General features: G+C 43.7%; 1 protein-coding gene across 6 annotated transcripts in view; it reads left to right on the forward strand.

Moving 5' to 3' along the window:
• The window catches only part of ZNF385D (zinc finger protein 385D), a 944,809-nt gene that overhangs the window by 608,699 nt on the left and 314,452 nt on the right, over positions 1-21,658 (forward strand). Inside the window, exon 1 of one of the 6 annotated variants that reach the window (XM_067737374.1) lies at positions 816-1,154. The exons of 4 other annotated variants lie outside the window; for them this stretch is intronic. In XM_067737374.1, coding sequence (XP_067593475.1) covers positions 1,133-1,154 — 22 coding nt within the window. In that variant the 5' untranslated portion in view covers positions 816-1,132. Of the gene's footprint in view, positions 1-815; positions 1,155-1,839; positions 1,990-21,658 lie in introns of those variants that run through there. One more of the 6 variants, XM_067737375.1, reaches the window with a different exon arrangement.

A 21,658-nucleotide genomic window follows, 5' to 3' on the forward strand; every position in this document is an offset into this window, starting at 1 on the left:
TGCTAAGCTTTGCCTTTCTCGACTGTTCATCTCAAATGTAATGGGAGTGCTTGTGTGTGTGTGTCTATATTATACTGGTGACCAGACTTGAATTATGACACAATCCTGGTTATCTTTCAGGCTAAAATGTCTCTCCCCTTTAGGGGTCAGGGATCATTTCAGCCTCAGTGTCCTTTCTACTACCTGCTTCGGGAGGCAGCAAATGTGATCTCGTGCAGGTGCGAGGTGACTTTCATCACCAGTTATTTTTCTTTACATTTTTCTATCAACCTAGCTCAGAAAATACTCAAGAAATAAAAACAACTCTTCACCAACTGCTGGGTTTCTGTGATCTGATCACTTCTCAGTGGAAACCTGTATTACCCTAGCACGGTCCCTGGAGTCTTTTAGGTAAACCATCACAGACGACAACCAACCCTCAAGCCTACAGCAAAGAGAATGCAGGCACAAGGCACCATTCCCCTTCCTACTGCCTTTTAAACTTGGGAGGGGAGACTCAGTTGGGGCGGGGATGCTGCCATTCGCGGGAGGGGCGGGATAAAAGTGTGTCTAATGACACGTCAGTGACAGAAGTCGCCTTAACCCTGTCCCCTTCCGCCCCCCCCCCCCGGCGGTGAATTTCTCCCCCCGTGCGCGCCTCAGTGGCTCTGGAGACCCTTCTCTCTTTAAGACAGCCTCCCGCGCCCCTCACTCCGCCCCCTCCCAGGTATCTGGGCTCGTCAACGCTTCCCGAGCACCATGGTTGGTCCAGGCAGGCAATCGGAGCACCTCCCGGAGCCGCGGCGAACCGGGGGTGGGGTGGGGTGGAGTGTGGGGGGGGTCTGTTTGTAGTACTCTCAGTCCTGATGTCACAGGCGCAGCAAGGACATCGCAAGGAGGAGTCGGATTACAGTAAGGATGGGCAGTGCAGCAGGCAGCCCGAGTGCACGCTCCAGCCGCCGGGGACCGTAGCCCGGGAAAGGCGGCCCGCGAGGCGCTCATCCCGCGGCGGAGGCGGCACGCTCGGCGCCCCTGCTCTCCACGCCGGGGACGTTTCCGCCGAATGTAGCATGAAACGGGTTGGCTCTGCGCGGCAGCCCTGGGTGCGAGCTGATGCTGAAGACGCCGCGGTGGGGTTCCGGCTGTCTGATTAATGAGAAGCATAATGTATTTTGGTGAGTGTTCACGCTGATGATGTCATGCTGAGGGTGCCCAGCTCTTCATCAGGGCAGACAAGCCCTTTCGAAAATCTCGGCAAAGCCTCGAGAATCTATTCCAGTAAACCTACCTTCAGCAGGCAACTGGAGGACCCAGCTGGTGCAGCCCTAGGAGCTTCCTTTGTGCTACGATCGGGGCTGTTTGTTAGTCGTAGAGGAGTTGAAGTTGGAAAAGGAAAGGGGCAGGGGTGAAGGTGGCTAAACTTTGCCTTGATTTGTGTGATGAAGTTGATTTTTTTTTTAGCTAGGTGAGGAAGGAGAAATGGTGCGGCGTGGGAAAGTCATGGGCAAACTCAATGGAATGTAAAAGTTCTGTACTGTGGACGCTGTGGAAGCTTAGTCAATATCTACGGTTCATTAAGCATTTTGGTTTTCCCCTAATTCTGAGGCAGAAAGGGAGAGAAAACATTCTTTGGTGTGCGGTGCTTGGACAGCTGAGAGCACCCTTCCACAGCATCCCAGTTTTCCATCCAGCTAGAGCATCCTGGCACAAAATGCATATTATTTTAAACCTTTAGAGATCTCGGAGCTGTTAAATGTTTGTGCAGTTTAGTTGCGTGCCGTGGTGGAAACCTCCCTTAGGTTTTCTGCGGAGCTGCCTGCCCTTCCAGAAAACACGTTGAGGCTTAGATCTGGGCTCTTAGTGGAGCAGTGTAAGTGGGCTGGGAGCTGCACATTTGCACTGTAACGCTGCAACTTACTGATGGGGAGAAGGCAAAACCCTTCCCTAAATACGAAGCCAAGGATTAGACGGAATATCCTTTCCTCCTCCCTGAAGTTATGCTTTCCTTCTGTAAGTTTCATCCCGCATCATCACCTAAGGGCAGCTCTCTGATATTAAAAGGTTTGTGAGAGCATCTGAAGAGGGTTCCATGATGCAAATGCTCTGGGTGGTCAGTTGCCTTGCTTGGAAATATGTAAGCTAGAGTCATTTTTCAATTAAAGAGGTATTTCGAGAAACTTGGGGCAGTATTAGTTTCTCGGTTGTTTATTGCTGTGCGTACTGTTTGCTTTGTTTTGTTCGCTCGAGCCTTTGAAACGTTTGCCAAAGTATGCAGAAGCTGAGTGCTTTTTAGTTGTCTTGACAGCAGTTTTGATTTCCCTTTAATTTGCGTCATGTTAGGAAAGAAGTCTTAAAAATAACTAAAATCGATTTTAAAGAAAGGCTCCTCATTTGAGAGACACATTTAAGCAGAATCCAGAGTTAACACTCTTTCCAGGGGGTAGTGATAGAGGTGGTAAGCGTGTTAATTGACAATTCATAAAATAGCAAGTGTTTATTGTGAATGTTTTTGACACGCTCAAAAGCTTGTAAAGATAATATGCCTTTTGGACAAAATCACATTTCAGCATCTGTACTGGTATTTGAGAGATGGAAAGGAAGATTTTAATTTTAGCTTAAGTTTTCAACCTCTTGCAACAATGCCTAAGGTGATGGTGGTGAGGATGTAGTGTTAACCAGAGCAGTGGTGTAAAAGTACTGGTCCAGAGGCCATCCGTGCTGTACTGGATTTTCCTGTGTCTCTTGGAGAAATATTCACTGGGCTAGCTCGTATTATTAACTGCATGCTAGTCCAGCCGTTTTGTAAAGCAGGGTGATTCACAGGGCAATTAGTTTCACTGTGTAATGCAAGTTTTTAATAGCACACATTGAAATATGATGTCCTGCTTCAGATGAAACTATACTCTTTTAAAGGCAAGGCTAAAGTTGCCCTCTGTGTCATGAGCACGGTTCGGTCTTACCATAATTCCGGCGTGAGATACGGTTTTATATTCTCGGAGGAAATCGTGTGTATTTAGGAATGCTGTTTCTTTCAGGTTCTGTTATGCAGCCCCTCGCTCAAGCTGTTTGGCATCCAGAGCTCTGGGAGCCCACCTGTCTCTCATAAAATGTGTGGTCCACGATCTAGGGTCAGAATTGACAATACGACCCAGGCGTGTTAAGATTCAACAGCATTTTAATGTTGCAAATCCTTAACAGTATGTATGTCTGTGTGTATGTACGTAGGCACATATGTGTATTTATGTGTGTGTAGCTATTTCAGGTAATTTTTTCAAAACAGTGCTTTCACTTTGCAGTTTGGTCACCCGTGACTTTCTTCTTCATATTTGAACTGCAGAGGGTTTATCAGGTCAGGGAGAACAGGGACAAAAGGAAAGCAGGGCTGAATTCTTGGGCTTTTTCTGGTGATTTGCGGGAATGGGGTAGAGGTGTCAGAAGTCTTTTATTTGTGTCCCCAGCAGGGAGTGATGGAGAGCATGGTGTTGCTCTAACACCCTGGGAATTGATATGCAAGGAGGGTATTTACTTCCCTTGTAAATAATCTAATTTGTCAGTTTTGCTCGCCTGCTACACCTTTCAAGTTTAACTGAAGACTCATTGCCTGGACAGACTGGCCCAGCCTCTGCTTCTCTGTAGACCCTTTCCCCTTAGGGGCTGGACACTGTGACCCTGTCCTTTCTCAGTTGGAGTCAGCTGTGTGTGTGCAAGTTGGTGGAATAAGTAATATTTCCAGTTCTCCAGAATAACTCGTGTTTTGAGTGTGCTGTCTCAGACTCACGAGGCTAATGGACCCTTTTAATGACTTAAGCCTCACTCTTATCTCCCACTGAAATTTTAGTGCAGTGTTTTCAATAATTGTTCATCTGCACTTACTGCACAGTAATTTAAGAGTTTGCTGTTCAGTCACCGTGGATACGTTTGTTACTTATTCTGTCGATCTCGCTTTCATTACTTGGAGTTAAGAATCAGGTTCACACGAGAGAAAGAAGAGAGGAGAAATCCCAGCAAGCAACCTGATTGGGATTTACTGTAAAAGCAAGGGAAAATCATAAAGACTTGTGAAGTTACCCTCTCCACCCGCAGGAATATTTGACAGACTTAAAAATGGCATGTGCCGAGGATGAAGAACCGTTAACAATTGATCCGGAAATAGAGAGTTCCCTGGTGGTCCAGTGGTTAGGACTCTGTGCTTTCACTGCCGAGGGCCCGGGTTCAATCCCGGGTTGGGGAACTAAGATCCCACATGTGGCAAAAAAAAAAAAAAAAAAAAAAGTAGTATTATGATCCCCGGTTTGCAAATGAGACCTAGAGATAATAAATAAGAAAATAAATTTTAAAAAAATTGATCCGCAAATAACAACAAGCAGCTGGGAGACTTCTCACTGGATGAAGGGAGCGGTCCTGGCTGGCTGTGAGTACAGCAGACCTGCCCCATGCCACCTGGTTACAGTTGGGTCAGGGGACAGTGCTGGCATGAAGGGCAGGTACATCCCAGCAGAAGGCTGTAACCATGTACTGTCTCCAGTATGTCTGAATCATCTTCCCCTTCCATCTGGCTGCACACATTTCTCCACTGCTGGAGTGATGAATGGCTGCCCGTGGTCCTGCCAACCTCACAAACTGTCCACAGTTTGCCAGAGAGGTGTCATGTCACAGCCCTTTGCCATCAGGAGAGAAAATGCGAGCCTGATGGCACTGAGGAAATTCGATGTGCCCGAAAATCAACCAGATGGAGATTCTGGGGTACTTACAGCCAAGCAGGGGCGAGGGCTTGCTCCCTGAGAATCCTGCTGCAAAAAGAAAGGCTGCATCTTAAACAAATGAGTAGAACTTGAGACAAACAGTAGAGCTCCCTCTCAATGCTACTATTCATGGCATATTCATTAAACCTGGAGAAAAGGGCGAGCAAAATTTACAAAGTGCGAATGAGCCGTTCAAGTGCAGCGTGGTGCTAATTGTGAATCAGCTGTCTTCCTTAAAATGCCTTAGAAAAACCTGAAAAAGACTTAGCGCTGTGCATATCATAACAAGAAATACTTGATGGAGGAAGCTTTTAATACAACACTTAGAAAAAAAGATATCGTAGGAAAATTCTAGACCAGCAGCCTATTCCCCTGCCTATAATAGACACGTTTATACATTGTCATAGGAAGGACTTTGTTTTTCCGCTGGGATGTTTAGAACATTCTCCAGTCAGCGTTTACACTTTTGGTTGTGTTAGAAAAGCAGTTAGGCGGCAAGGCTACAAGGAAGGAAATGAGCAGAAAACAGCAGGCAGCAGAGAAAAACATTCCTCTTTGTGTGTGTGTTTTCAGTGGAAACATTTAACTCATCCTAATTAGTTGGTACTAGGTGATCTGTTATGGGGAATTAGGTCTACTTGAGTCCCTCAGGCACTCTGGACGTGTTTCTATTTCCCCGAGGTTGCCAGCGGGAGAGAATAATTCAGGAAGGAATTTGTTCGTCCAGGTTACCCTTTTTGAAGTTTGAAGTCATTACCATTGTGTGTTATTACAAATTAATCTAAATGACATGCAATCAATTACTACATAACAGGGATGGCGGATGTGACAGGTGAATATTGTCAGAAAGCATCAGATGCAGGAAACTGAAATCTAAGAGAACCCTCTCAAGACATTTCTCTTTCAGATTCATAGGAATTTCTCATTTTCGGGAACCAAATTCCAAGGATGATCAAAATGTCAGGAACATGGATTCTTTAATTAGGACCCTTAAATTTTGAGCTAAGTTTTTCTTCTTTTTTAAAGGGCCTTCTTAGTTGCTGTAATTACATGGAAACGAGATGAGTTTATTTAAGGGACAAGTTCCAAAATTCATGAGATAATGACGACTTGCAAAGTTACCCTTTTGTGGGTGGCATAATTGTTCCAAAAAACAAGTGAAAAATTTAAATTAGTGTTTTCTGACTTCCACTGCAGAATATTTGGTCACAGCTGCTTTTGACTGAAATCTCCCTTGATAAGACCAGGTGTGTTGGCTAGAATATATGTGTGCGTGTGTGTGTGCGTGTGCGTGTTTGTGTGAGTGTAACACTGGATCCTAAAACAGTGCCTTGTTATATAAATACCCAAATTTTATTTCTCATTCACATCTTTTGTATATTCGTAAATCTTTTCACATCATTTGAAAGGTAAAACTTTAAGTATTGATTTTATCAACCATTCTATACCTTAGAGGTTTTTAAAGTCAAGTCATGAGGATAATTTTCAAGGCTTTTCCTGCTTAAGAAAGAGGGATGCTTGTATAAGCAGAAAACTATTTCGACTTTGACCTTGAGAAAGAGCTGTTTCCATCTGTATTACACTATGAAAAGCATGTCAAAAAACAACAAAGGTCATAGTCACTGCCCTCTCTGTCTCTCTTTAAAGAAGTCATTATATATCATTTCCCACAAAGATTAGTTTTGCAACAGAATTTCACACATGATTGGTGGCATTAAGAGAAAATACAGCATAAGAGGTGGCTAGAAATATCAAAGCTTAAAGTGGCTGAGATCACGCTTGAACCAAATTGCTAGGGTTGAAAATAGGAAGACGCTTTGCTCTGTTGTCCCGTTAAAATCGTTATAAAGCAGCTGGAAGTCAGCCTTCTTTGAATGTGAGCTCCAGGTTTGCACAGCCTTTAAAACTGAAGGCATTTCCGTGAATCCCTTTGGATTCTGACAACTGAAATGCATATGAACTTGTATCATAGCACTGAATGGGATGAACTGAACCCCTTCTTCTTCTTTATGTTTTTTTTCTGCCCACTTGCAGTAATCGCTTTTCTGTAAGTAGGGAGGAGGGAGAAAAGTTACCTGGGCCAAGGTCAGAGGGGAAATGGGCAGCAGCAGCATTTGGTGCTCTGAGCAATGCTGTTTGCCCCAAAGTACAGCGGTGCCTGGTGGGAGTTGGGGACTGGGGGGCAGGGATGGGGCTAGGGGCTGAGAGTTCTTTCAATGCATGAGCGTTGGTTAATCTCAGGTGTCCTTAGCACCCCGCTCAGCTCAGTGCCAGGCACATAGGCACTTACAAATAGGTGTTGAAACTGCAAGATGAAATGGGTGTTGGAGATCAGAGAGGAAGGGAATCCAGTTCCTCAGCGGATCCAGAATGCTGACGTTCCCTAGCAAAACTGGTGAATGTGAGTTGACAAGAGAAACACGCCTCTTTGCTCCTGGAAGAGTAGCTGCTTCTTTTTGTTTGTTTTCCAAGTGTCGAAGTCAGGACGCGCCCTTAGATATTAGATATTTAAATAAATGTAAGAAATTCCACAACCTTTTTTTCTGTTTCACTTTACTTCTTGCTTCCTAGAACTCTGCAGCGTAAAAGGAGAGGGACAAAGCTATAGAATATTAAGACTAATGTTGGAAAATGTCGGAAGGACACGTAAAATCGTAAGATGGGAGAATTGCACTTGGTTTCGATCCACCTGGTCACAACGTCAGTTCTCAGCTGCACTTGGCTTCTGTGCCTTTATCCCAGATGTTGGCATTTTCTGTGTCTTCACTCCAGATGTTGGCTTTCTCTGGCCATGAGGCTGGGATAGGCAGGAAACACCTTATGTACAAGTAGCCGGAAATGCTCAGCACGGCCACCAATCTCGAAAATTGCCATTTGTTAAGGCTGCGCAAAACTGCTGTTTGCAAGGCTTTTGTAAAGTTGTTCTCCACACGTACCTTGTTCATATTAATGCATTTTGCTGACGAAGGGAAGCACTTGCGGCAGATTGCTCTGAGGATAAAAACGCAGTCATGAATTTAAACGTACTTTGATAAACATGATCCTTGTAGAGCAATTTGTATTTTTTAAAATGCATCTACATTATTATTTTTTATTCTCAAAATGACCCATTGTAGGAGGTAGACAAAATATAATTATTCCTCTTTTTAGACGAGGAATCTGAGCCTCAGATGGCTGAAACAACTTTCTCAAGGTCACACATCTAGTAAAAGTTAAGGCCAAGACTCCAATTCAGTGCTTTGAGGCTTATTTCAGTGCCCTTTACTCTTTATAGCAGAGCGTAGGGAGATATTTTTTATGAAAGGAAGATTCTTTGTAATAATAATGCTAGAAAGAATATTCTAGCTGATAGCTAAAGAAATAAATAAAAATGGTTGAGGTCTAAGACGGATGTGTGTTTTGACTTTGTGGAATCACAATTGATAACAGAAGTCTGAATCTAATCCATACTTTTATTATTCTGCCTTGTTTTTTCACATCAAATAATAATCATAAAAAATCTAATTAAAAGGCATGAATTGGGCTTCCCTGGTGGCGCAGTGGTTGAGAGTCCCCCTGCCGATGCAGGGGACGCGGGTTCGTGCCCCGGTCCGGGAAGATCCCAAGTGCCGCGGAGCGGCTGAGCCCGTGAGCCATGGCCGCTGAGCCTGCGCGTCCGGAGCCTGTGCTCCGCAACGGGAGAGGCCACAACAACAGCAAGAGGCCCGCGAACCCAAAAGTTTTTCCAAAGCATCGTTAGGTATTAAGGCTTGTATTAATTATGTGTTACATATACCTGCTGTTTCACTATTTAACTCAATGCTTGTAAAAACAATGCAAGTCATTTGTATTACAGACTTTGATATTTACAACATTATCTCCAGTATTTGTTCAAGAAGGGAGTCCCAGCCTGGTCTTTATTTCATGACCTATAAAGAAGTAAAAACAACCTAGTTAGAATCTCAGCCGTTCCACTTATTGGCTCTGTATTCTTGGGCAAGTCACCTCACATTTTGATATCCAGGTTTTTCTGTGAAAGGAGAATAATGATAATGTGTTTTCCACAGTTGTCTTCTGAGGACTAAACTATACAAGGCATATAACACTGCCAAGCCCCAGGAAGTCCATGGTGAGCCATCAGTAAAATTTGATTCTTTCTTGATTTTTCCCTCTATATCCAACCCAGTATACAAATATGTAAAAATTTTTAAAAGTGATGATATCTTTTGGGGTCAAACCAGAAAACAGGAACCATGTCAGCTAATTCACAAAGAAGGACTTTAATTCAGGTCATTAGTTATGTGGGTGATGGAGGAGCTGAGATGCCCCATGAGGGGTGCAGAGGCAACCCAGAGATTAGCAATAGCAAGAAACTGGTAGTGTAAGATGGAGAGAGACGAGATGTGGTCCTGGAGGCCGGGACCCAGGGCCTCCTGGTAGGAGCTGGAATCGCGGCAGTCCTAAGACACTGAGGATGGAAGGATTCAGCCTCAGGCACAGAGGGAGATGGAGAAATACCCTGCCTTCTCCCTTGCGCCCACCCTCCAGTGCATAGCCTCTGCCTCTCATTGGTGGAATCCAGCCAGAGGGCACCAACAAGGCAGTTGGGCAGTGCAACCTGCACATGTCAGCACCTGGGCAGTCCAAAGTTTGAGAGACAGATCTCAGGGCAAATTGGCCACAGACCCGGAGGGAGATCTTACAACTGATATAAGTAGCACTTTATTTTTTAATTTTTTTTTTGCGGTACGCGGGCCTCTCACCGTTGTGGCCTCTCCCGGTGCAGAGCACAGGCTCCGGACGCGCAGGGTCAGCGGCCATGGCTCACGGGCCCAGCCGCTCCGCGGCATGTGGGATCTTCCCGGACCGGGGCACGAACTCGTGTCCCCTGCATCGGCAGGCGGGCTCCCAACCACTGCGCCACCAGGGAAGCCCTAAGTAGCACTTTAAATATCTCAGTTATCAGTGAGAGGTTTTCTCGGGGGAGATGCAGGTAGGAGGGAAAGAAATATGGGTGAAGAGCTTTCAGGAACTCCTCACCAATCCTCCCCGGTCAAGTTCCCACTTTGTCACTTTCTGGTAGTGTGACATTGGACACGTTAGTGAATCTCTCTGTGTCAATTTTTCCCTTTATACGATGGGTTAAAGGGTCTCTCTGACAGAGAGATTCAATCAGAGGTTGAAACAAACTTCATAATCTGCAAAGCACCATAGGAATTGGCCTTGGTATGAGGATGTGAAAACCAAGTGCGTTAGAAAGAAAAGAGTGGATTTTGAAAACATGACCATTTGGAAATATATGTCCAGCGATGCAGCTTAGCATCCCTGTGGAGGTATCTGAGTGCACTGAGAAAGGGGGCATTTGGTTACCTCCTCAAATAGCCCCTGGTACCTTGGGATTAGATGTACCGCCCAGGCCACTTCTAATCTTTTATTTGTCATTATTCTATAACGAAGGGAAATGGCAGAAGCAGAGGCAGAATAGAGAAATGATCAGGGCAGGAGACCTCCATAAAGACTCCATGCCCCATATTCCTTCCTTCCCAAGACTCTAATGGGGACAGACACATTGAAAGCTGAGGGAGTTTATTAATAGTTGCTTGGGAAGGAAAGAGGGATTTGGTATCGATTTTTATCTATCCTTCTGTGTGTTGCTCGACTTTTAAACACTGATTTCTTTGTCTGACTGGCTGTGCTATTAAAAAAAACTTTCTGCCCTTCCTGTATGGAATTATTAGCATCTCTCTCAAAGCCTGCTTCTAAAGCCCTGCGACAGTTTATAATATATGGTGCCCTTGTTGTGAGGCAACGCGGAGGTTACTGACAGGGAGTGATGCCCTCGCCATGCTCAATCCGGAAGCCACGTGATCACTGCCATGTGTTTCCATTAGCTGCCCCAGGAATGGCGGGCTGTAACTTACAGTTTTATGGGGATACTCAGGAGCCGTGTCCTAAGGAAGCTCTATCAGTTAAATGGTGCATTCAAGGTAGATTGCTCAGAATTTTTCTTTTTCCTTAAAAAAAACAGAGTGGTGTAAGATCCTGAATACTAACCTTCTGGTACATTAGTTTGTTTGGGGAACGTTTATTTTTTTAATATCTTCATTGGAGTATAATTACTTTACAGTGGTGTGTTAGTTTCTGCTTTATAACAAAATGAATCAGCTATACATATACATATATCCCCATATCTCCTCCCTTTTGTGTCTCCCTCCCACCCTCCCTATCCCTCCCCTCTAGGTGGTCACAAAGCACTGAGCTGATCTCCCTGTGCTATGCGGCTGCTTCCCACTAGCTATCTTTTTTACGCCTGGTAGTGTATATATGTCCATGCCACTCTCTCACTTCGTCCTACCTTATTACCCTTCCCCCTCCCCATGTCCTCAAGTCCATTCTCTACGTCTGTGTCTTTATTCCTGTCCTGCGGCTAGGTTCTTCATAACCATTTTTTCCCCTTATTTTTAGATTCCATATATATGTGTTAGCACACAGTATTTGTTTTTCTCTTTCTGACTTACTTCACTCTGTATGACAGACTCTAGGTCCATCCACCTCACTACAAATAACTCAATTTCATTTCTTTTTATTACTGAGTAATATTCCATTGTATATATGTGCCACATCTTTTTATCCATTCATCTGTCGATGGACACTTAGGTTGCTTCCGTGTCCTGTACTGTAAATAGAGCTGCAATGAACATTGTGGTACATGACTCTTTTGTGTGTGTGTGTGTGTGTGTGTGTGTGTGTGCGCGATACGCGGGCCTCTCACATTTGTGGCCTCTCCCGTTGCGGAGCACAGGCTCCAGACACGCAGGCTCAGCGGCCATGGCTCATGGGCCCAGCTGCTCTGTGGCATGTGGAATCTTCCCGGACCGGGGCATGAACCCGTGTCCCCTGCATTGGCAGGGGGATTCTCATCCACTGTGCCACCAGGGAAGCCCCACACGACTCTTTCTGAATTACGATTTTCTCAGGGTCTATGCCCAGTAGTGGGATTGCTGAGTTGTATGGAAGTTCTGTTTTTAGTTTTTTAAGGAACCTCGATACTGTTCTCCATAGTGGCTGTATCAATTTACATTCCCACCAACAATGCAAGAGGGTTCCCTTTTCTCCACACACCCTCTCCAGCATTTATTGTGTGTAGATTTTTTTTTTTTTTTGTGGTATGCGGGCCTCTCACTGTTGTGGCCTCTCCTGTTGCGGAGCACAGGCTCAGCGGCCATGGCTCACGGGCCCAGCCGCTCCGCAGCATGTGGAATCTTCCTGGACCGGGGCACGAACGCGTGTCCCCTGCATTGGCAGGCGGACTCTCAACCACTGCGCCACCAGGGAAGCCCTGTTTGTAGATTTTTTGATGATGGCCATTCTGACTGGTGTGAGGTGATACCTCATTGTAGTTTTGATTTGCATTTCTCTAATGATTAGTGATGTTGAGCATCCTTTCATGGGTTTGTTGGCCATCTGTATATCTTCTTTGGAGAAATGTCTATTTAAGTCTTCTGCCCATTTTTGGATTGGGTTATTTGTTTTTTTGTTATTGAGCTGCCTGAGCTGCTTATAAATTTTGGAGATTAATCCTTTGGCAGTTGCTTCATTGGCAAATATTTTCTCACATTCTGAGGGTTGTCTTTTGGTCTTGTTTATGGTTTCCCTTACTGTGCAAAAGCTTTTAAGTTTCATTAGGTCCCATTTGTTTATTTTTGTTTTTCTTTCCTTTTCTCTAGGAGGTGGGTCAAAAGGTATCTTGCTGTGATTTATGTCATAGAGTGCTCTGCCTATGGTTTCCTCTATGAGCTTTGTAGTGTCTGGCCTTACATTTAGGTCTCTAATCCATTTTGAGTTTATTTTTGTGTATGGTGTTAGGGAGTGTTCAAATTTCCTTCTTTCACATGTAGCTGTCCAGTTTTCCCAGCACCACTTATTGAAGAGGCTGTCTTTTCTCCATTGTATATTCTTGCCTCCTTTATCAAAAATAAGGTGACCATATGTGTGTGGGTTTATCTCTGGGCTTTCTATCCTGTTCCATTGATCTATCTTTCTGTTTTTGTGCCAGTACCATACTGTCTTGATTACTGTAGCTTTGTAGTATAGTTTGAAGTCAGGGAGCCTGATTCCTCCAGCTCCGTTCTTCTTTCTCAAATTGCTTTGGCTATTTGGGGTCTTTTGTGTTTCCATACAAATTGTGATATTTTTTGTTCTAGTTCTGTGAAAAATGCTATTTGTAGTTTGATAGAGATTGCATTGAATCTGTAGATTGCTTTGGGTAGTAGAGTCATTTTCACAATATTGATCCTTCCAATCCAAGTACAAGGTATATCTCTCCATCTGTTTGTATCGTGTTTAATTTCTTTCATCAGTGTCTTATAGTTTTCTGCATACAGGTCTTTTGTCTCCTTAGGTAGGTTTATTCCTAGGTATTTTATTCTTTTTGTTGCAGTGGTAAATGAGAGTGTTTCCTTAATTTCTCTTTCAGATTTTTCTTCATTAGTGTATAGGAATGCAAGAGATTTCTCTGGATTAATTTTGTATCCTGCTACTTTACCAAATTCATTGATTAGCTCTAGTAGTTGGCAGTGTTGCCTGCTTTTTCCTAACTTTAGAAGGCTTAATAGGGGAGTTCCCTGGTGATCCAGTGGTTAGCATTCCAGGCTTTCACTGCCAAGGACTGGGTTCAATCCCTGGGCAGGGAACTGAGATCCCACAAGCTGTGTGGCATGGCCAAAATAAGTGAAATAAAATGAAATCAAACACTTAATAATAAGAACATCACTGTGAGAAGCCCAAGCCATGGACTTTACGGACCTCTTGGTTTCCTTAGAGAATTCGTCAGCTCCCGTTTGTGGAGAGCAGAGCTGGTGCTGACAGGCGATGCGGCACCACTGACTGAAGAGCAGAATTTAGCAGAGCCGGGATGTCTGTCTTTGTCCCAGATGCTGGCATGAGTAACTTCATCAGCCCCTCACCATCATCCCTAAGAGGAAGGCCAGTGGGTCTAAATCCTGGCTGCACAAAGGAATCCCCTGGAGAACTCTGAAATGATGCTACCATCAAGGGCCAGGGCACTCTGATTAAATCCACTTCTCTGAGCTGGAGCCCAGGCATCTGCATTTCTTTTAAAACGCCTCAGTTGATTCTGAAGGACAGCCAGCTTGAGAACCACCAGGACGGGTGACTTGAACCCACTTTACTGAGTGCACCCTGTGACCCAGGAGTCCCCACTTGCTGGGTCACTCAGGCAGTGGGTCAGGACTCCAACCCAGGTCAGTCTGAGCCCAAAGCTTATGTTCTTTCGTCTCAACACACTGCTTACCTTGAGGGAAATCAGTCCATGGCATGAAGTCTGGACCTGATTGCAAGCTGCTTTGTGCTGCCCCGCCCACTCCCTGCCTCAGTTTATAGACTGGAAGTCCCTAGGGAGGAGCCCTCCTCCCCTGTCCTTGGGACCCTTTATAGAGCTGGCACCCAAAAGAGATTCATGCCGTGCAAGTTGATTTAGGATCACAGTGGGATGGTTCTGGAAAGGATTTTAGAACTGTGCTTCTCAAAATTTAATGTTCATACAAATCCCCAGAGGATCGTATTAGAACACAGGTCTTGGTTCAGTAGGTCTGGGGTGTGGCCTGGGATTCTGCCTTTCAATGAGCTCCCAGGAGATGTCTGTGCTGCTGGCCCACTGAACACACTTTAAGTAGGGAATCTTTAGCGATCATTTAGCTGACCTGCGGCTTTCTGCTGACATGGAAAATCTGGTCTAAGTCTCCAACCTCTGTTCCTCTGTTTCTGTTGTACAAGATACTGAATGGTCCACAGTTAGAGTTCAACTTAGGGTGACCAACCATCTCACTTCTGCCTGAGACTGAGGGGTTCCCCAGGACGTGGGACTTTGGGTGCTGAAATGAAGTCTCGTGAGGACGGGGATGAATTGTTCACCCTAGTTCCAGTAGCTCAAGTTCGAATCCTAGCTTCAGTGCTCAAGACCCAGCTCCCCACAGGGAACTCGGGCAAGTGACTTGCTTTCTTTGAGCCTCCATTTCGCTATCTGTGAAATAACAATAATAAATGAAACTTCCTAGAATACTTATAAGGATTGACTTAGATGGTGTACGCAGAGCACTGGGCCTGCTGTTACTATATTCATCCTGACAAAACATTGACCTGACTCAGCACTCCCCTGCATCACTGAAAAGAAGAAACACCCCAAAGATCAAGTGTAAGTGGTCACGGATCATCTTTATTGCACCATCTCTGTACAGAGAGGGCAGCTTGTAAATTACCTCCTGCCCACAGATATGATGGACAAGCCGGGGTGAAGTCATTCGTCATTCAGCGTGCAGTTTGCCTACCCCGAATGTCAATACTAATGATTTTTGCTTGTTGTTTAGGGGAAGAGAGGCCTGGCTAAGGCTTGGCCACCTTGGGACACTGTGAGCTGGCCCCTTGTGTTCTGTTGACCTTGTTTATCCATTAGTGTTTCTCTGAGCGTTGTAACAGCTTATGAGGGCGGCCGCAGCTAATGATTGTTTTTCCATCTCCTGAGCCATCCTTGTCTTAACAATAGATAACCTTAAAACAACAGGCACACAAACAGACAAGGCAGCTTCCACTGAAATGCCCGTGCTCCGTTGGCCTCGTCTTGGGTGAAAGTGGCTGGCTTTGCCCGTCCTTACCTGGGAAAGCCGATTCACTCACCTGTCAAACGCCAGCCGCTTATCAGAGCACTTAGTCTGCCAAATATGTGATGATTATGTGAGAAGCAAAGTGCACTTTTGTGTTTCTACGAGGACTAGTAAGTAGGGCTGCTCCAAGCAGCAGATTATTCCACAGTAGTGGTTACCTGGCCTGAACCACTGCCTACTAGCATTTTAGACAAGAAAACAAATGAACAACAAAGCAGAGGCTACTCTTGCTTTCCTCGAGCATAAAATGTGACTGCAGGAAGGTTCCAACATGGTTGCACTTTTACTTATGAGCATCTTAAAGGCAAATTGGGAGATTTTTTTTGTCTCTGGTCCCATCTCTGCTTGCTGTCGTCAGAGCTGCTGCCATTCTAACGTATGCTCTTTGACGTATGGAGTCAAAGTCTCCATTTCACAGACAGGAAAATAGAGGCCAAGTGCTTGGTGAATGCACGTATCTGGCGCTAGTGACGAGGCTTTGACCACAACTTACAAGCCAAGCCTCGATTTAGTGGCGTGAATTTGCAAAAATGGCCCCGAGCCTCAGCTTCCAAATCAGTAAATTGAGACAGTGATAACTCATCAGGCAGCCCTCTAACTACTAAAAATAGCTGAGGTTTATTACGTGCTTGGTCTCTGCCAACCACTGTTCTCAGGGTATGGCCTCCACCGCTCCTCCTAATGGCCTTGTTGGAAGAATGATCAGGGCCACTTTGCAGATGAGGAAACACGAGTACAGAGAGTGCAAGCAAAGAGGCAGCAGTAAGTGGCCGGGCTGGCTCAGACCCTGGCCACACTGTTTGGTGTGACCTTGAGTAAAACTCAGCCTCTGAAAGCCAGAGTCCGGGAGCACATCCTCTATATGCAGATAGATCATGGGTTTTTGAAGGAGGCAACAAACTAAAACGTGAACCAACACACAAGCGGAGAGCATCTCACCTTGTCTGCCAAGCAGCCACCTGCTGGTGGGGCCTGAGACTGAGAGCAGGGAAAGATTCCGGCTCCCTTCCAGAAAGGGTAGGAGATAGGAAGTCTTGTTCATGGAACACGCAATGCTCCAAAGTCAAGGCTTACACAGACTGCAAATGGCATTGATAGTTGGCCTCCCTGTGCAGGAGCGGTGCCTGGGGGCATGGCCTCTGTGTGTACGTGTTCCTGACACAGTGGCGACTCTCTTCCAAATGGAACAGCAGTTTCCTTCTCACTGGCTTCTTCCTGGGCACATACAACGTGCCAGGTGTGAGGTGATCTTTTCTTATCAGATAACCATCCAAACTTTTGGGGGTTCCCTGGAGCACCAGGAACTGAGGGAGAGCATGACATCTTTCTATACCTTCAACAGAATATTTTTACTTTTTGAAAAGGTAATGATACATGTACAGTTTTTGAAAGAGAACATTGTAGAAAGGCAAATAGTGAAAACGAAATCTTCTATCCCCACCCTAGTGCACTCTGTTTTATTCGAGAGACTGCATACTACAGAAGGGGAAGGGGGTGGATGAAGATGGTCCAGCTATAAGAGCAATACATCCCAGGGGTGCCATGTGCGGTGTGGTGACTATAGCTAACAATACTGTATAGTATATTTGAGAGTTCTAGGAAAGTACATCTTAAAAGTTCTCATCACAAGAAAAGAATTACAACTGTGTGAGGTGATGGATTTTAACTAGAGTTATTGTAGTATTATTCTCAATATATATACACATCAAATCATTATGTTGTACACCTTCAACTTATACCATGTTATGTCAATTATATCTGAATAAAGCTGGAAAAATAAACTCTATGGGAGGGTATATGTTTACACCCCCCTCTTGTTTTTACATGGAATGGAAACATACCATGTCCCCTGTTTTTCATATTGCTTTATTCAGCATATATTGATGTTTCTATTTTTTTTTAAATTTTATGGCTACACCATTTTCTAATTCAGGAACATATTGTGATTTATTTTCCTGGCCCTTTTAAAAGAAAAATAAGTTATTTTCATTCTTTCACTAATAAAAACAATGAATATCATTGTGCATACATAGTTCTTTTTTTTTTTTTTTTTTTGCGGTACGCGGGCCTCTCACTGTTGTGGCCTCTCCCGTTGCGGAGCACAGGCTCCAGACGCGCAGGCTCAGCGGCCATGGCTCATGGACCCAGCTGCTCGGCGGCATGTGGGATCTTCCCGGACCGGGGCACGAACCCGCGTCCCCTGCATCGGCAGGCGGACTCTCAACCACTGCGCCACCAGGGAAGCCCGACATACATAATTCTTTGTGTACATGTTCACATATATCCATAGAGTAAATTTACAGAAGTGGAATTCAGGGGGAAGGCATATTTAATTCTCATGCGTATTGCCAAAGTGTCCCATGGAAATTTTTTATTGATCAATTTCTACATATATTCCTTTCATTAAAGAGTAGAGTGAGTGCTTTCAAACTGGTAACCTCTTTATGTGAAAACTGCCTTGCAGACTTTTCAGAGCATGAATTCTCAAAGTGGAACAAAATGAGTGACTTCCTGCTTTTTCGTCCTTGCAATCCCCTCTCCAATCTGTTTCTCCACTTACTTCCGTTGTGCTACTTCCGTATAGATATTGGTTTCAATATTCAAAAAATCAATAATGCTGTAAAATCGAAAGATACCCTGTGCTTTCAAATGGGGATGAATGCAACAGAAAGAATGCATCTTGTAAGTGGGGCTGTGCCTCAAAACTAGAATGCTGATCCTTGAAAGAGCTCTAATTCTGTTAGACCTAAAGCCAGCTATGGTTGGAAGTTTCATTTTCCTTGGAGTCCATAGCCATTAAAAGGTGAAAGCACATTTGCCTAATTCTGTATTTCAGTGATTTTTTTCTTCTATTCCTAACTCCATATTCTTCTTCTTATTTTTTCATCATTGCCATTGAGAAAACATTAGGCCTAGAAATCATCTGGAATGTCTATAGTGTGTGTCTATGGTAAAAATGCCATATTTATTGAAGACCCGAAATCTCCCAAGAGTAATGATGATCACCGTTTACTGAGCTCTTGAGCTCTTTACAAACATCAATTCATTTACTCCCTAAAGGAATGATCATGTTTTGATGGACTAGATGTCATTCTCTCTACTTTACAAAAGAGGAAAGATGCCCTTAAAGGTTAAATTTCTTGCCCAAGACTAAATAGATTGAAAACGGTAGGCATGGGATTCAAATCCAAGACCTTCTGACTGGACATCTTGTGTGCCAAATGTTGACACCACCCTTTGGTATTTTCTTCCCAGCACATTACTCCTGGGCCATTTCTGTAGAATCTTGGTAGGAGGGGACATTTCTATAAAGTGGAGGTTATCACTTCCCTGGTCCGTGCTGTTGAATAGTCTTAAGGACAATCGCAGCCACCCTTGATAAAATATAAATAGTACTAAGAGTCCTACCCTAAAGGAAGGGAGAGGGAACAGTCCTCTTTTCCCTCTTCTGTTGGAGATGGTCCCCTATGTTACCTGCTGTCTCTTTGCACCATCCTAGCAGTCCCCAGTGCTGTCAAAGCAACAGAATTAAGTGAAGGAAATCGGTAAATCATTGCACTTTATGATATGCTAATAAGGAGTACTGGGTAGAACTCGCTCCCTCATGTCCTAAGTTACGTTTCCCTCTGTTCCTTGAGCATCTAAACTTCTCTCCCATCCTAGAGATCATATAAGCCTTGTGTAACAGGCATTAGAAGAACCTCCTATCTGGATGGCATCTTGCGATCTTGTCTGACACCTGGCATCTTTATATTTATAGGTAGAAAATGGGAAGTTAATGTGTTTAATTGTTTGACCCAGATAGAGTCAGTAGTGAGTGGTGGAGCTGGGCTGCCTAGAATCCAGGTCTGCTGACTCTTTCCCAGGACCTTTTGTCCTCCTCAGGATGTCAGGGGAATTGGTTATTGTCTCATTCTTTCTTCACAATGAAAGTATAAAATGAATGTTCTTCTCATTTTGTAGATGAGGAAACTGACATTGTTACTTGGCTGATGTTATACCCAAAGTGTGGGGGCTGGGGGTGAATGCAAGCTCACAGCTTTCTACTTTCTCTCTGCTTCCTGAGTCAGGGCTCCTGTCTGCCATCCTGTGCTTTGGGTTTAAACCTGGGTGGATCCCTGCACTTCTCAGCCTCTAAATGAATTCAAAGGTCCCTCCCAGCCCTATGATTCTCTGATCCTACAGTGGATGTGGGGTGAAAAGGTGGGACTCATTGGAGCAATAAATCACTACAGCCTGCAGGAACCCGGAAGCAGATCAAGCCTCCTTCATTCCACCCCTCACTGTCAGCTGTGCACAGCGTTCATCTCAGTGTGAACTGCTGTAATCGTCCCTACTGAGTTTCCTGACTTCCTCTCTCATGCTTCCAACTTAGCCAACGCTGTGCTAGGCCAGGACTTAGCTGCAGACCCGATAGCCCCCAACACACACACACACACACACACACACACACACACACACACACACAAACACACGTGTGTGTACGTACACACACGCACACACACGTGCACACACATATTCAGATGCCCGTAGCAATTCTTATTTCCTCATGCAGAGCTTCCAAACGTCTTATTCACGTGGTCAGGATGATCCAGGTTCCGGCCCCAATTTACCTTGCACTTTCATGTTTACAAAACTCCTCTTCTCTCTTCCCAAGTTCTGGCTCTGCAGAACTGCGCCTAGTTTCCTAACCCTTCTGAGACTTGGCTTCAAGTTTTCCTTCTTACCTGACATGTAGTGGTTTTTTTTTGCCTCTGTGTCTCATTGTTTTTTCACTCTTATTTTTTCTGTCCTTTAAACATTTTATGTGAAAACATAATCTTACTAATTCTTCCAGAAGGTCTACTCTCAATGTACCACCTTTTCTTGAAGACCACCTAATTCTTCATAAGCGGAATAAACACCCTTTCTCTGAATTTCCATGGATGGTATTTCCCAAAGTTGTCTGAACAAACACTTGGAGAGTTTGAAAGGTTTCCTATTTCCTAAGTTTCCTATTTCCCACTCTAGATTTACTGAGTCAGACAATCCAAGGAAAGAACCCAGAAATCAGTATTTTCAACTCCCCACCCCCAATAATTTAATATCATAAGATTGTTGGCTCTTCGTAGATAATCCCAAAAATGTGATGCAATAGCGCAAAAGATACTAATAGGAGTTAATTGTGAACTAGACAAAATGATACAATAATTTATCTGAAAGAAGAAACATCAGCAAACACTCCAGGAAATTATGAAAAAGGAGCGATCTGACAGGAGATACTTATCCTAAATTGTATCGTAAAACCATAATAATTAAATAATTTTGTCCTGAATAATAGGTAATAAAATACAGATGAGAACATCTAGAAGTAAACCTCAGTACTTACGTATATGGGGGGTGTAAGTTATGATAAAAGTAACATTTCAATTCATTGTTGAAAACAGGAATTATTAAATCCATGGGTTGGGTACCACTGGGTAAACATTTAGACAAATAAATAAAGTAAATTCCTATTCCACTCTTTGTACCAAAATAAATTACAGACTGAACAAAGGTTCAAACATAAAAACTTAAGCCATAAATTTATGGAAGGAAGCCCAGGTGAATAAATTTATACTCCTGTAATGGAAAGGGCCTCTGTGGTCAGGACACAAACCCAAACTATACAGGAGAGAAATGATAAATCTAACTACATAAAATTAATAACTTGTGTTTGGGAAAAACAATTCAAAAACTAAGTAAAAAAACAAATGACATTTGGAAAACAATATTTAAACACCATTGGCAGATAAATGGCCAATTTCTTTAATTAACAAAGAGCTTATAAGAATCAATAAGAAAAGACAAACAACTCGAAAGAAAAATGAAGAATATGAACAGACACATTACAAATAAAGAAAAATATATTGCCAGTAAAAATATAAAACTACACTTATTTTCACTCATAATTAACAACATATAAGTAAAAATAATGGGATATATAGTCATTCACTTAGGAGATTAGTAACTTTTTAAAAGTTGAGTATGGCAAAAGCCACTCTTACACACAGTTGTGTGCAAGGAAATACATTTTTTGTGAACTCTGTACAAGGTGCTTTGATGATACTTATATATGCTTGTTTTTTTATAGCAGGTACTCTTAGCCCTAACAAGCTTGTTACTAGGAATACACTGTATAAGGTCACTCACACATATAAATAAGGATGTTAAATGCAGTGTTGATTTTTAAAACTCAAACTGGAAACAACAAAAGTGAACATCAGTAGGGGATCCATTAGATAAAATTATGGTACATTC

This window comes from Pseudorca crassidens, chromosome 5, assembly GCF_039906515.1.
Source record: "Pseudorca crassidens isolate mPseCra1 chromosome 5, mPseCra1.hap1, whole genome shotgun sequence".
Classification (NCBI taxonomy): domain Eukaryota; kingdom Metazoa; phylum Chordata; class Mammalia; order Artiodactyla; family Delphinidae; genus Pseudorca; species Pseudorca crassidens.